The sequence below is a fragment of the Aotus nancymaae genome, unplaced genomic scaffold (genome assembly GCF_030222135.1).
Source record: "Aotus nancymaae isolate 86718 unplaced genomic scaffold, 86718_ANA_hifiasm-v0.15.2.pri h1tg000064l_1, whole genome shotgun sequence".
In the NCBI taxonomy this organism is placed as follows: domain Eukaryota; kingdom Metazoa; phylum Chordata; class Mammalia; order Primates; family Aotidae; genus Aotus; species Aotus nancymaae.
In genome coordinates, this window is record NW_026988479.1 from 21093159 (window position 1) to 21110378 (window position 17220).

At 36.8% G+C, this 17220-nt stretch overlaps 1 protein-coding gene across 5 annotated transcripts in view; it reads right to left on the bottom strand.

The window, feature by feature from the left end:
• Positions 1–7213: 7213 nt before the first annotated feature.
• The window catches only part of LARS1 (leucyl-tRNA synthetase 1), a 73559-nt gene continuing 63552 nt past the window's right edge, over positions 7214–17220 (bottom strand). For all 5 annotated transcript variants that reach the window (XM_064366477.1, XM_064366475.1, XM_064366476.1 and 2 more), the window contains 3 exons: positions 16587–16682; positions 13648–13780; positions 7214–7612 (listed from right to left, as the gene is read on the bottom strand). In XM_064366477.1, the coding sequence (XP_064222547.1) occupies positions 7407–7612; positions 13648–13780; positions 16587–16682 (435 nt within the window). In that variant the 3' untranslated portion in view covers positions 7214–7406. The remainder of the gene's footprint in view (positions 7613–13647; positions 13781–16586; positions 16683–17220) is intronic.

The following is a 17220-nucleotide window of genomic DNA, read 5'->3' on the forward strand; positions in this document are numbered from 1 at the left end:
CCACCACACTTGGCTAATTTTCAAATTTTTTGTAGAGACAGGATCTTGCAATCTTGCCTAGGTGGATCTTGAACTCCTGGGCTCAAGTGATCCTCCGCATTCAGCCTCCCAAAGTACTGAGATTACAGGCATGAGACACCATGACTGGCCAAGAAAAATATTTCTATGAACCAAAGTAGAAAACTGTCCAAGCTGTATTGTTAACTAAAAAAGCAAGATGTATAATAATTATATATAAAATTATTTATATATATTTATATATTTTTAAATATTTATATAAGGCAAATTATATATACATTTATATATAAATACATATCATGCTACTTTTTATATAAGAAAAAAATTAAAATATGAAAAACTGTCCAGGCTATGGTGTTAACTAAAAAAGCAAGATGTGAAATAATTATATATATATATTTAATGCTACTTCTTATATAAGAAAGGAGAAACTAAAGTATAAATATTCATTTATTTTTGGAAAAAGAAACACGGGAAAGGTACTCCAAAAACAAATGACGATCATTAGCTATAAAGAGTAAGTGGGAATGTGGTACAAGAGAGTAAGAATTTTCTCGGTTTCGACTTTTGAAGTTTTTTTTTTTAAGAGATAGGGTTTGTCACTCAGATAGGACTGTCACTCAGGCTGGAATGCTGTGGCATGATCACAGCTCACTGCAGTCTGGAACTCGTAGGCTCAAGTGATCCTCCTGCCTCAGCCTCCCAAGTAACTGAGACTACAGGTGTGAACCATCACACCTGGCTAATTTTTTTAAAATTATTTTAAAGACAGGGTCTCACTATGTTGCCCAGGCTGGTCTTGAACTCTTGACTTCAAGGAAACTTCTCACTTCAGCCTCCCAAGGGGCTGAGATTACAAGCACGAGCCACCATGCCTGGCTGAATCATGTATTTTTGCTTATTCAAAAGTCAGATAAAAAGCAAAAAAGCAAACCATAAAACTGAATATAAAGAGAAATGAATGACTTTAATTCTACATTAAAAGCACATACAAGAAAGAATCCAAGAAACATTTCTTGATTAAAGAAAAAAATCAGCCAGGCATGGTGGTGCATGCCTGTAGTTCCAGCTACTTGGGAGGTTGAGGCAGGAGGATCACTTGAGCCCGGGCAGGAGATCAAGGCTGCAGTGAGCTCTGACTGCATCACTACACTCTAGCCTGGGCCACAGAGTGAGACCCTGTCTCAAAAAAAAAAAAAAAAAAAAAAGAAAGAAGAAAAGGAAAGAAAATAAAAAGCAAGCAACCACATACAAAAAAAAAAAAAAGAATTTAAGAAATATTTAAAATAGTGCTCTGACTATATTCCTTAGAGAGCTATGTTCTAAGGACACAAAGAATTGCAAAACAAACAAACAAAACCAAATACTGTACTCTACTTACTTATTGCTAATAGAATTGAATTGGCAATTCTGAAATTATTAATAGACTAAATGAGTAAATATATTTAGGTTCTTGAGAACCAGAGTTCTTACTGTGTGAGAAGGGAAATACAAATGTAAAGGGGAAAAGATGAGAAAGAATTCAGTGGTATTACATAAAATTATGCTTTAAAAAACACTATGCATTTCTTAGCTCTTTCTATTGGAAGGGCCTAAAAAACAATGTCCTTAGTAGCGTCTGGATCTTGGTTTCTTAATAACACTCTCCATTAAAATGAAGCAAGGCTCTTTGGAAAAAAGACTGATTCTGCTTCTGAAACAGAAAACACAAGGCAAGTTGGGAACTTCTTATGCCATTTTATAAAGAAATGCCCCAAAATTAATGTGTAGTTACAAAAAGAACAAACACTGTACTCAAGCCAGCTTGAAAGTGCTTCCATTGGTTAACTTAGAGGAATTTGAGCATTCAAAGAATAATGATACTAGATTACAGCACATATTAAAAAAAAGAATTCATCAGTCCACATGATTTTAAAAGAATGATGAAAGAAAAACACTGGGTCCGGGCACAGTAGCTCATGCCTATAATCCCAGCACTTTGGGAGGCTGAGGCAGACAGATCACTTGAGCTCGGGAGTTCAAGATCAGCCTGGGCAACATGGTGAAACTCCATCTCTATGAAAAATATAAAATACTTAGCCAGGCGCAGTGGCACACACCTGTGGTCCCAGCTACTCGGAAGGCTGAAGAGGGAGGATGGCTTAAGCCTGGGAGGTAGAGGTTGCAGTGAGCTGAGACTGCACCAGTACACTCCAGCCTGGGCGACAGAGCCAGACCCTGTCTCAAAAATCAAAATAAAAATAAAAGGAAAAAACACAAGAACACAAAATCAAACACCGCATGTTCTCACTCATAGGCGGGTGTTGATCAGTGAGAACACATGGACACAGGGAGGGGAGCACTATACACTGGGGTCTGTTGGGGGGAAATAGGGGAGGGACAGCAGGGGGTGGGGAGTTGGGGAGAGATAGCATGGGGAGAAACATCACATATAGGTGAAGCGGAGGAAGGCAGCAAATCACACTGCCACGTATGCACCTATGCAACAATCTTGCATGTTCTTCACATGTACCCCAAAACCTAAAATGCAATAAAAATAAAAAAGGAAAAAAAATTGACTGCAAAAAGGAAACATCTTCACAACTGAATGACATCTAATAAATGTAGAAGAAATCATAATTTTATCATTTTTAAGAACTCACCATATTACAACCATCAGTGTAATAACTGACAGCTTATCCATGAATGCTACCACTTGGCAAACGTTAACTGATAAACAAATGTCTTTGTCCCTTCAGGCTGCTCTAACAAAATACCTTAGATTGGGTAATTTATAAACAACAGAAATGTACAGTTTCGGAGGTTAGGAAGTCCAAGAGGAAGGCACCAGTAGATTCAGTTTCCAGTGAGGGCCCATTCCTCACAGTTGGTGCCTTCTACATGTCCTCACATGGCATAAAGGCAACAGGACTCCCTCAAGCCTCTTTTGTAAGAGCACTAATCCCATTTATGAGGAAGCAACCCTCATGACCTAATCACCTTCTACAGGCTCTACCTCTTAATACCATCACTGTGAAGATTAAGTTTCAACATAAAAATTCTAAGGGACATGAACATTCAGATCATAACAGGATATTCACGCAAGCCTCAAAGTATCAGCTCACAGACTACTTAATTACAAAAAGGAAGAGTACCTTTTCAATTGAGAAATATGATGCTAATGGAATTTAGCATCAACAATAATGGAACAAATCCACAATATATTAATCCTGCCATGATGCAGTGGGAAATATCACCTATGTAGCAATCTTGCCAAGACTTTTAAATCTGATTATAAGCATGAGAAAATACACAAATCCAGACTTGTAAGTCATCGTGCTAACGACCGGCTTGCTGTCTTCAAAGATGTTACTGTCACAAAAGACCAAAAAAGAAGGAAACAGAGAAACTCTCCTAGTTTAAAAATTAACAGACATAATCACAAAATGTAATACTTGATATTTGATTGAATCCTGAGGGTTTTTCAAAGAATACATTATTGATGAGACATTGGGGAAGTTTCATTAGAAAAGCTTATGATCTAATATTATTGTATCATGTTAAATTTATGGGGCATAATAATGACACTGCAATTATATAGGAGAATGTCCAAGTTCTTAGAAGTTGCATGATAACCTATGGGAAGATGAAGTGTCATGGTGTCTATAACTTACTGTCAAATGGTTCTGAATTTTTTAAAAGTATATTCTAAATTCAATGTGTTATCCTGGATAGGATCCTGCAATAGTAAAAAGACATTAGTAGAAAAACTGGTGAAATCCAAACAAAGTATACAATTTAGTTAATCATAATGTACCCATGTTAATTACTTAGTTTTAACAACTGAACCAAGGTTAAGAAAGATGTTAACAGGAGAAACTGGGTAAAAGATGTACAGATTCTCTCTATATTAAAGATGCAACATTTCTGTAAATCTAAAACTATTCCAAAATTAAAAGTTTATTTTAAAAGTACGTATTTATTTGCGCAAGCTCTGCAGAGGAAGACAATAATAATAATAATAATAATAATAAGTACGTATTTAGAGAGAGAGAAAGTAACTGTGACATAATATTAACAACTGGTAAATATAGGTGACAAGTACATGGATGTTTACTGGTCAAATCTGTCCACTTTTCTGTAGGCTTAAAATTTGTCAAAATGAAGTGTTAAAAGAAAATAAAACCACAAAATGTTAAAAGAATGGAAAAGATATTCTGCATGGACATTAACCAAAAGATAGATGATGTTACTATATTGTTAGGCAAAGTGGCCTTAAGGCAAAAAATAAATTAAAAATCAGGAGAAATGGCTGGGCGCAGTGGCTCACACCTGTAATCCTAGCACTTTGGGAGGCCGAGGCAGGCAGCCCATGAGGTCAGGAGTTTGAGACCAGCCTGGTCAACATGATGAAACCCTGTCTTTATAAAAATACAAAAATTAGCCTAGTGTGGTGGTGGATGCCTGTAGTCCCAGCTACTCGGGAGGCTGAGGCAGGAGAATCACTTGAACCTGGCAGAGATTGCAGTGAGCTGAAATCACACCACTGCACTCCAGCCTGGGCAACAGAGCAAGACTCTGTCTCAAAAAAAAAAAGAGAGAGAGAGAGAGAGAGAGAGAGAGAAAAACACTTTCTAACTAGAAAAAGTTCAACTTACCAGAAGGAATACAATCTAAATGTACATGTACCTAACAAAACATTCTCAAAATATATAAAACAAAAACTGTCAGAATTGTAACAAGATATAGGTAAATCCATGGTCATGAAGGATTTTAGCATACTTCTCAAAAACAGAAAAAGAGAGAAAACAGTAAGGATATATATAGGTTTGAACAATTCAATCCACAACTCTGACCTAATGGACACATACAGAACTCTGCATTTACAGAATACATATTCTTTTCAAGCTCACATGCAACATTGATTAAAAACCAACATATACTGGGCCAGAAAGCTTATCTCTAGTGACCAGAGGAGGTAAAAGGCCAGACCTCTGTGGTGCTGACACTGTGCCATTCTTCAACTGGTTAGTGACTATGCAGGTATTTGCTTTATTAATAAATTATTCTTTTTTGGAGGTGGGGGGAGAAAGGCAGTTCATTTGTTTGTGTATATATTATATATTTTTTGCTCACTTTTTGTGTATGTGCATTGTATTTCAAAACTAAAAAAGATAAAATCCTCTAGGAAGACATTAAAATACTAAATTGTATAATATTATATACTCAATTATATTACTGTTAATATAATAAGCCCAGTGTAGCCTGTTTTTCTTTCAGCATTTCAACTAATTGCTGTTTCTTCTGTTGAGTGCCAGATGAAGTAATGGGCTTATGCTTAGATGACTCCTCATACAAAACATTTGTATCTCCACACATGAGCAGCATATTCAGCCTAGCAAGAAGCTCATTCAGTCTCAGAAATTGAGACTGAAAAAGCAGGGGATCCATGAATCCCAAATTCACACTTAATCCAAAGCAGCACAGGTTCATAGGCTCATAAAATGAACACTATCAAAATATTTTTTCCTTTTTTTTTTCTGGCCAAGCACACATAATTTTCCTAAGTTAAACATAAATAGGTTTGTGTTTAGGCACCAGAAAGCATTACTTAATTTCAGAAATAATTAGGGCTTTTCAGATCAGAGAGGACAGCAAAATAATCTAGGAGTGCAAACAATCAGTTGCCCCAAAGGAACTAATACAAAGGACATGTTTACAGCCTACATTAATCATAAGCCAATATGCCTTGGTATCATCTTCTTCTTCAATGGTAAAATTCACTAAAGACTTACTACTTGCTAGGCACCGTGTTATATTTATGATTTTCCTAAATCAGTTCATCTAAACATCTCATGATAAGCCTACAAGGTACCAGTATTAGTTCCATTTTATAGATGAAGAACTGAGGCTCTGAATAATTGGCCAAGGTCACCCTAGTAGCAAAAAGAACTGGAAATCTAACCTAGCTAGTCTGATTTCAGAGTACGTACTCTTACCCCACTATGCTATACTGCCTGTCCCTAGCAGATAAGTGATTATTTGCACTTGATGATTTCTAAGGATTTTCAGTTCTAACATTCTATGATTTGCTTCAATAAATCTGTGATAAAGCAGACAGCTAGGCCTAGAAGTCTCTAATTGTGGAGAGCAAAATAAGGAAGCTCAATAAACTCTATTTACATAAACTCATAGTGTTCAGGTTCCTTTGGGTTATCAAAATTGTTCTTTCTCCATATTAAACCCATCAAAATTAGAAATGTTTCTCCTGTTATTCAATGCCTTACATATTTTTCTCATATGAAGACAGATGGCACAGATAATATTAAAAGACATTCCATCAAGAATAAAAGAATAAATCTGTAACACAGTCAGCATGACTTTATTTATTTATTTATTTATTTTATTTATTTACTGAGACAGATTTTCGCTCTTATTGCCCAGGCTGGAGTGCAGTGGCGCAATCTCAGCTCACTGCAACCTCTGCCTCCCAGGTTCCAGGAATTCTCCTGCCTTAGCCTCCGAAGTAGCTGGGATTATAGGCACCTGCTCCCACACCAAGCTAATTTTTGTATTTTTAGTAGAGATGGGGTTTTACCATGTTGGCCACGCTGGTCTCAAACCCTGACCTCAGCTGATCGTCCTCCCAAAGTGCTGGGATTATAGGTGTGAGCCACCACACCTGGCCAGCATGACCTTTAAACACAATTGCACTCCAGACAAATTCAGTAAATGCAGATTTCTAGGGGTAGAAGGGAATGCCTAAATTTAGTGTAGGTGAAATACACTGCTTATAAACTATTAATATTAGCCTTGAAGAAGCCATTATTTTCTTAGTTGAATATATTAAAGCTCTAAAAAGTCTTATAAAATACAGGGCCTATTTGTTCTTTATACAAAATATTTAGTAATCAAAGTCAAGTCAAAATATTCTCAATCATTCTTTTAAATCATCATGAAAGTTCTCTTCATTAAAAAAAAAGAGCTGATAATTTATTATTTTTCTTTATTAAAAAAAAAAGCTAACTCCATAAATGAATATATAATAAAAAGCTGTTAGGTACACCTTAGCCGTCATAAACAGTATAAAGCACACCTCATAAAAGAAGCACACTGACACTTCTGTGTTCATCTTAAAAACTAGAAACTTCTAAGAAATAGCAACAATTTGTTTTCTTTAAAAAGTTTGGCAAAAACCATTTCTTAGACACCCAAAGAAAAGAAAAAAAATTTATTAGGTTCAGGAATTAAAGATGACTTGGCAGAATTATGGTTACATGCAGAATTGACTGGTTAGAAATGAAATCAATCCATTTAGGTCCAGCCTAAGGTTCTGATAGCCAATTAGTAGGCACAATCAGAGTAGTAGTATTCCTAGAAACCAGGATAAATCTCCAATGTGCATGAGTTTAATGAACCAGATAGATTATCGTATCGCCAATATCCACCCTTATCCCATTCTCAGTCAGATGAATTTTCTTGCTCATGAGGTCCACATCGAAAACAGCATGCTCAGAAATGGGGGTCTTCTCGGTGTGCTCTTTTCCCAGGACAGGAACTCTTCGCGGCCCCCACAGTGGATCATCAAATCTCATTAGTTTCACTTTGGAAAGGTCTACAACAAAACAAATTATCAATATATTTTACAGTCACTTACTCAAACCCTGGAAGCAGTCTGAGAACTCACATTTTAAACACACTGGTTGTTGTATCTAAACAAAAATATTTTCTTCAGATTATTAAATAAAAACCATGCCAGCCGTGGTGGCTCATGCCTGTAATCCCAGCACTTTCGGAGGCCGAAGCAGGTGAATCACTTGAGGTCAGGAGTTCAAGATCAGCCTGACCAATATGGCAAAACCCTGTCTCTACTACAAATACAAAAAAAAAAAAAATTAGCTGGGCATGAGGGCAGGTGCCTGTGATCCCAGCTACTCGGGAGGCCGAAACAGGAGAATAATTTGAACATGGAAGGCAGAGGTTGCAGTAAACTAAGATTGTACCATTGCACTCCAGCCTGGGCAATAAAGTGAGACTCCATCTCCAAAAAAAAAACCAATCAAACCAATCTCAGGAGCAAAGCTAAAATATAGCAAATCTTCATCCCCTTTCAACTTCTACCCAGATCAAAGGAGATTATGACATCTCCTGGAATTATAAACTAAGAGAGAGAAAGAACTGTGTATTTTTTAGCATTATCCTATATGGTCTCTCAAATCATTTTTATATGCTTCAATCAACCATTGTACAGAATATCAAAAAATCTAAAACTTATTCCTTTCTTGAGCTTCCTAGAATACATTAAACCTGCAAGAGCTGTCGCTTTTCTTGGAGATACTTTTGGATAAATAATTACCACTTCAAGAAATGGCATTACCAGTTTCTCGTTTGCTCAAAAGATGAAAGTGTTTGCATTAACAAGTTGATGAGACAAGCAGAGAGAGGACAAGGCAGAGAAAGGACAGAAATTTCAGCTTTCAGAATTTTAAGCTTTAGGATGAGCTCCAATACCCACCCTGCTTGAGATTTTCCTAATCTGCTCTTATGTAAACTGATAAAATACCTCCTGACAAAAAAAAAGGGCCCATCCCTTTATAATTCAACAATCCTGTCAACAACTGAGCCCAAAAGAAGTATATTTACTTCAGCAATTCTGAGACTTCCCAACATCAAATGGTTTTATTTCATATGGCAGAAAAACACCAGAAATAACTACAAATGCTGATTCTGGGTTTATATCTTATTCTAAGTGTAGCATGGCTAGTTACACCTAATCTGATCCAGAGAAATAGAAAATATTTTCGGAATTACTTTCCACCCCTTTGTGAAACAGACCTGAGCTACACTCCCTCATGTTGAGTTGAGAGTACAAAGCTTAGCATAAGAGGGATAAGAGATAAAAGAAGACATTAATGCAGCTGGCGGCTATGCCAAGAATACAAGTTATCTGTGCATTCTGTTCTCTTTGGGAAACAAAGACCGAAGGACTCCAAGTTTAGAGAAGGGGCTTACAGAACAATTACCTGCAACTACCACAAAAGCAAACCCTGCCTAAGAGTCTTTGGAAAGTTTCTGCAGGGACCATACAATCTATTCCCAGACTTAGTACCAGCCCTGAAAATTAAAATGGGAAGGGAGCAGACACAATTTTCATGAAAGCCATGATCTTATTTTGGGGAAGAATACAATTCATTTTAACAGCTATTGCAATTCAACTTACACATCAGTGGTACCAAATATTTTGCTATAGAAGCAGTGACAAATTCTGTCAGCAGATTTTATGCATAAGGCCTTTTATTGCAGATCTGCCTCTGCCTCTCTCTCTCTCTCTCTCTCTCTCTCTCTCTCTCTCTCTCACACACACACACACACACACACACACACACACACACACACACACACATACAGACACTTTCTGTCTAAAACAGACCTTCCTCATCATTCCAAGCAATTCTGAATCAAACTATTTCAAAGAAACCTTAATACTCAATCAGGCTTCTAAGTGACAAAACATATTTGCTTTGATGTTTCACCATGTTGTTCATTACTGTCCATGGATTCTTAGTGGTTTAACTGTCTTTATCCCAGACTTCTCTTATCATTGAAACTGTTGAAATTTAAGTCTGCAACTGCATCAGATATAAGGCTCTTAGAGAAAAGATGAGAGTGATTTAAAGTCCCTAGAGACTGATAACGTGAAATGAAGGCCTTCACCTCCAAGTTATTAGTTCATATATGGCATGGGTTGTGAGTGATTCAAATTTATTATCATCAAATAGTTTACTCAGTGGCCTTTGTGGAATGAAATGATAGTTTTAGTCCAGTTCCTCCTGGGACTAGATCATAATCACCCTCAATACAATTGGCACTAATTGGACAACTTGCTGGCTATTGTAGCAAACAGACCAACAGCTATGTTACTGAATTTAACTCCTCTTCCATCTCATATACTCAATATACTCAGGCCCTTTAGATATCAAGGCATCCTGAGGATTTTTAGTAAAGTATCAAGGTTGGACCTCTTCTGCAGATACTTATAGGAATAGCAATTTCAAACACTCTCTAATGGTTCTATTTTCTAAAATTTATAACAGCTACTAACATCAAATTTAAAATACTTTAGATGGCCGGGCATGGTGGCTCACGCCTGTAATCCCAGCACTTTGGGAGGCCAAGGCGGGGGGATCACGAAGTCAGGAGATCAAGACCATCCTGGCAAACACAGTGAAACCCCATCTCTACTAAAAATACAAAAAATTAGCCAAGCGTGGTGGCATGTGCCTGTAGTCCCAGCTACTCAGGAGGCTGAGGCAGGAGAATCGCTTGAACCCAGGAGGCAGAGGTTGCAGTGAGTCGAGATCATGCCACTGCACTCCAGCCTGGGCGAAAGAGCGAGACTCTGTCTCAAAAGAAAGAAAGAAAGAAAAAAAAACACTTTAGATAATATTTTTCACAGCTAGTATGACAAAGGAGATAAGAATTATCCCAAAGGCTTAATGAAAAAACACAAGAGATAGGAATTCTGCAGAACCTAGTCAGTGCTGCATTTGAGTACGTTTGAAACAGAGGTAGATTTAACATAATACAATTTTCAGTACAGAAATACATCCTTTCATGTGCTATAATCTCATAATAATTCCATCCAGGCCGGGTGCAGTATCTCACACCTGTAATCCCAGCACTTTGGGAGACTGAGGTGGGCAGATAACTTGAGGCCAGGAGCTTGAGACTAGCCTGGCCAATATGGCAAAGCCCTGTCTCTACTGAAAATACAAAAATTAGCCGGGTGTGATGGCACATGCCTATAATCCCAGCTACTCAGAAGGCTGAGGTATGAGAATTGCTTGAACCTGAGAGGTGGAAGCGCAGTGAGCTGAGATAGTGCCACTGCACTCCAGCCTGAGTGACAGAGAGAGACTCTATCACAAAATAAATAAATAAATATAATCCTATCCAATGGGTCCACACAAATATCTATTTTCTTTAAAAGCTACTATCATGCTCTTTCTGCTTCTTGTGGCCTATAAGTTCTGAGGATGAAAGCTATCATTCTATGGTACCTAATTCACTGAGAGGACATAATAAATGCAAATAACAATATGATGAAACTTGAAGATATTTTGCTAAGTGAAATAAGCTAGACACAAAAGGAAACATATTGTATGATTCCACTTATATGAGGTACTGAGAACAAATACATAGAGGTAAGAAGTAGAACAGTGTGGTATGAATGTAAATTTGTATAGCCATTATAAAAAACAGGATGGAGGTTCCTCAAAGTATTAAAAATAGAGCTACCATATGATCCAGCAGTCCCACTACTAGATATATATCCTGTAAAAAATGAAGAAATGAAAAAAATAAAAAAAGAAAAGAAGAAATGAAATCAGTATGTTGAAGAGATTTCTGCACTCCCATATTTATTGCAGCACTATTCATAATAGCCAACACATGCAATCAACCTAAATGTCCATTAACGGATGAATGAAAAGAGAAAATGTGGTAGACAATCAAATATTATGCAGACATAAAAAAAAATGAAGTCCTGTCATTTATGACACCATGGATGAGGCTAGAAGGCATTAAGTGAAATAAGACAGACATAGAATGACAATTATCACATGATCTCACTCACATGTGGAATCTAAAAAAGTTGATCTCATTGAAGTAGAGAGTAGAATCGTGGTTATCAGAGGCTGGGAAGGATGGAAGAGAGAGGACTGGAAGGAGGTTGGTCAACAGGTACAAAGAGTTAAATAGGACAAATAAGCTCTACTGTTCCACTGCACAGCAGATGACTACAGTTCAAAATAATATACTGTATATTTCAAAACAGCTGTAAGAGGAGCTGCTGAATGTTCTCACCACAAAGAAGTGATAAATGTTTGAAGTCATGGATATGTTAATTATCCTAATCTGATCAATACACATTATAAATATGTATCAAAAACTCACACTGTACTCATAAATATGTATACTTATGTGTCAAAAATAAAACTTAAAAGGAAAAAAGAAAGTAGAGCAGTGATTACCAGGGACTGGAGGGAAGTAGAGTGGGTGTTATTACTTAACAGGTACAGGGTTTCAGTTTGGAATGATGACAAAGCTGTAGAGATGGATGGTGGTTTGGTTTCACAACAATGTGAATGTATTCAAGCCTGAACTGTACACGTAGAAATGACTAAAGCAGTAAATGTTAGGTATATTCTACCACAATTAAAAAACTTGTTTATAAACAACAACATCCCTAACACTAGTACACAGTTGCTGTTGATGCTCCATACACGAGGAAACAAAAGCAACTCATTATTTCCCTCCTTGTATACCCTTTCCCCTTCCCTTCATGGATATAATGTTCAAGTCCCATCCAAACAATATTTTCTCCATAAATTAATCCCTGATCACTGCAACTGGAAATAATCTCACATTCCTCTGTGCTATACATTTTATCTGTACCTTTCTTATGGCACTAAGAAATTTCTCCTTACATTATCATACACTTCAATAGCTTAGTTCCCTACTCCTTCACTAGATGTAGCTCCTAGTGAACAAGACTCTGTGGACTCCCCCCAGTACATACAAAGGAATCTCTACACAGTTGTCTCTACAAACACTACATATGGTAGTGTCTCAATAAATGTCCACAGAAGGGAAACAACTTCAAAAGAACACAAAATACATGACAGAATAAATTCCAAAGAGCTATTTCTAGTCTATTTTAATTAATGTTACTACTCTAATATAGTTTCATGAATTAGGTTACTGTTTGGGATTTATAAATCTTTTTAGAAAATTTTTATAGTGATAGAAAGTGGCCACTCAACTTTTGATTGCTATCAAAAAGAAAAAAGATAATACAAAATAGACAATCACAACATTAATTTGTTTTCATAGCTCAGAAGAAAAATAAGAGAGACATTCTATCACCCTTCATACTCTGCTTACCCGAGGACCTGGCTGGATGGTGAAAGAAAAGCCATCAAATATTACATTGAATCTAATCACAAAAGATGCAGACTTAATCTCGATAATAAGTTAAGATTACTGACATATTTTACCTGATGAGCTTTGGAGTCAGACCTATTTGAATTCCAGCTCTAGAGTTTACTAAACGAACTTTGCAAGTTACTTAGCCTTTTTGAGCCTCCATTTTATCATTTGTAAAAGGGAAATAATAATAATACCCTGTAAATTATAGACTTGTAAAAGGATTAAATGGCTAATACACAGAAGACACTCAATAGCTCTTACTCTTTTCTCTTCCTTCTCCAGGAACAGACCCTGCTGGACAGGTTAGTTTAGAATATTAATGGTATGTGTTCCTTAATTCTGAATATCTCTGAGAGACAGAAATAACTCACTACAATTTTAGAGCTAGAAAGAGAGATGGAAAAATGTCTAATTCCTCTATTGTTCTCACATTAGTAAACAAAAAATAAGTTTTGAGCTTTAGTGACATGGCAAAGCCACCAAGCTACCGAGCTACAGAATCCCAAAAAGAGTAGTTTTCTTGATTCTGAACTCAATACTTTTTCCCTAATAATACACAGCTGTCCATAAACAAGCCAGTTTCTTTTCTTTTTCCTTTCTGCTTAGAACTCACCTAATCTACAAGCTACTGACAAATAAGAGGTTCAGGGAACAGTTTACCTTTAATTCCTCGGTTCATTTTCATTAAACGCCTGATTATAGAATCACAGTTATCTCCTTGCCTGATTTCAATTTTGGTTGAGAAGTGGCCATTGGATGGCTGGGGATTCACTAGAGAAACAGACACACCAGGCTAGGAAAACAAAAAGAAAATGATTGTTATAGGAAATGAAACTTGAATGCTGCCGGGGGAGGAGGAATCTCTGCTATGTTTTTCGATGCCCAATGAAAGACAGATCTAATTCTGGTATTTTAAAATCATGACTAAGCCATACTCAAATATGAAAGAAAAGCTGTACAAGCTCATGCTTATAACCAAATGCCTAGGTAAAGATGACTAAAACTACATATATCAACACTGATGATGGACAATAACAATAATTACATTTTCTCTCCCACAACCACCATCATTCACTGAATCCCTACTATGTATTAGGCATTGTAAAGCACTTTATCAACATTAGTTCTATATCCCTGAAGTAGTTCTTTTGGACCCTTTTCTACAAATGAGAAGCTGAGAACCAGAAAGATTGAAAATCAGCACAAGGTCACACAGCTAGTAAGTGGCAAGGCCAGCATTAAACATAGTTCTATGTTGTACCTGCAGAAGCTACATAGTCCAGAACCCTGCTGATTATTTCTAAGTGGAAAAAAGTCAACTGAGTCTTATGAAAGATTTAAATACATGGTATCTTAATAGAATACTTAAAAATGGCTTGAAATAAATACATTTCTATAAAGAACACTTTCACATACCTATCTCCACGGCTCAAATGACTTAACTGTTAAAAGCTACCACAACTTTTTTTTTTTTTTTTAATATTTGTATTTTTAATAGAGACAGGGTTCCACCATGTTGGCTATACTGGTCTCGAACACCTGACCTTGTGTTGTGATCCACCAGCCTTGGCCTCCCAAAGTGCTGGGATTACAGGCATAAGCCACTGTGCCCAGCCTTTTAGCTAGTGTTTTTCTTTTTTTTTTTTTTTTTTGTATTTTAGGTTTTGGGGTACATGTGAAGAACATGCAAGACTGTTGCATAGGTACACACGTGGCAGTGTGATTTGCTGCCTTCCTCCCCTTCACCTATATCTGGCATTTCTCCCCATGCTATCTCTCCCCATCTCCCCACCCCACCCCCGCTGTCCCTCCCCTATTTCCCCCCAACAGACCCCAGTGTGTAGTACTCCCCTCCCTGTGTCCGTGTGTTCTCATTGTTCAACACCCGCCTATGAGTGAGAATATGCAGTGTTTGATTTTCTGTTCTTGTGTCAGTTTGCTGAGAATGATGGTTTCCAGGTTCATCCATGTCGCTACAAAGGACACGAACTCATTGTTTTTGATGGCTGCATAATATTCCATGGTGTATATGTGCCACATTTTTCCTGTCCAGTCTATCATCGATGGGCATTTGGGTTGGTTCCAGGTCTTTGCTATTGTAAACTGTGCTGCAATGAACATTCGTGTGCATGTGTCCGTATAGTAGAACGATTTATAATCCTTTGGATATATACCCAGTAATGGGATTGCTGGGTCAAATGGAATTTCTATTTCTAGGTCCTTGAGGAATCGCCACACTGTCTTCCACAATGGTTGAAAAGCTACCACATCTTAATGTAATGAGAGTATTCCTTATATGATGCTTAATTCAGGAGATACTCATGATCACAATTTCCTTATTATTTTCAAAATAGGCCTTTTCTGTTTGCTGGGTTTTCAAATGTGGCAAAAGTAACAGAACATATCTGAGTCCTCTGCTTATCAAGACAAGGAGGACATTTTATAGACTCTCACAATGGCAGTCTCCTGCACTTTGCTAAATGCTGCCAATATGAATGGATTCTTTGAGACTAAAAAACAGAATCTCGTTCCTCAAGGATCTAGATCCAGAAATACCATTTGACCCAGTAATCCCATTACTGGGTATATACCCAAAGGATTGTAAATCATTCTACTATAAAGGCACATGCACATGTATGTTTATTTTGGCACTGTTCACAATAGCAAAGACTTGGAACCAACCCAAATGCCAATCAATGATAGACTGGATAAAGAAAATGTGGCAGATATACACCATGGAACACTACGCAGCCATAAAAAAGGATGAGTTCATGTCCTTTGCAGGGACATGGATGAAGCTGGAAACCACCATTCTCAGCAAACTAACACAGGAACAGAAAACCAAACACCACATGTTCTCACTCATAAGTGAAAGTTGAACAACGAGAACACATGGACACAGGGAGGGGAACATCACATACCGGGCCTGTTGGGGGTGGAGAGCTAGGGGAGGGATAGCATTAAGAGAAATACCTAATGTAGATGACAGGTTGACAAGCGCAGCAAACCACCATGGCATGTATATATCTATGTAACAAACCTGCACATTCTGCACATATATCCCAGAACTTAAAGTATAATTAAAAAAACAAAACAAAACAAAAAACCAGAATCTCCAAAACCTCTTTATCTTCGACAATAATGGTCAAATCTAAGGGGTTAAAAAAAAGCTATTCCAGCATAACTTAAGATGATGCATCAATCCAGTTTATACTAAAAACCAAACAGCCTTGAATAACAAACCAAAACTTATCTGAGGTTTGAAAGCTCCTTTTAACTGTTTAAAAACGTCCTAAATTTCCTGTGTTTTTAAATAAAAACCAGATTTTGGAAATCATAGTTTTATTTTAAACCCCACAAGTAACATCTGATAGTTCCTATAATAGTAAAGTGAGGAAAAAGTTAAGTATTGCACTGACCAGGGAATTAGGACACTTCAGGTACAGCCCCATTTCTATGTGGCATACAACAAACCAACCACTTAATTTCTCTGGGCCTTACTTTGTTCTATTTTTTAAATGATAGGTTTCAATGTAACGATCTCTAAGGTCTCTTCTGGTTTTAAAATGCAGTGATTCAGTGAGATTCCTTTAACTTACTTCTATTCTAAAAACATTAAGTGGTTTCCCAGGACAGCAGTCTTCTCTGACTTTATCTTCTGCTTCGGAGGCAAACTTGACTTCTATGTGTTCTAGCTAAATAGAGGGGAAAAAATGGAAGTTATTAGTATCACTTAATGTGATTCAAATTAATCATCACCTCATTTCACCAAGAGCAAAACTAGACTCCCCACTTAACATGAAATGGTCTATGCAATTTTACTATTTTCCATATAAATATTAAATGAAATCTGTAATCAGTTATTTAACATTTATTTTAGATGTCTCATAGTATTGTTATTTATATAGCCATGTTTATCATTTTCTATAATGAAATCTGGCATCTATCTGCCATATAAGAGAAAATGGAAATCAGCATAAGAGGGTTCCACTTAAGACAAACAGAAGTTCAGAAATTTATCATTTGAGAATAAATGGCTTCCGCTTACATAAATGGAAGAAAAGCTCAGAAATGTAAAATAGTGCATATGTCTGAATATAAGAGGACCCTAAACATGAGATGTGTCCATACTGTCCAAGTGAAAAGATCCAAGAAGTTTTTTGACCTACATGAATATATATGAACATTCAGATATACATAAAATAGATGTCATTTAATATTTATTAATTTCAT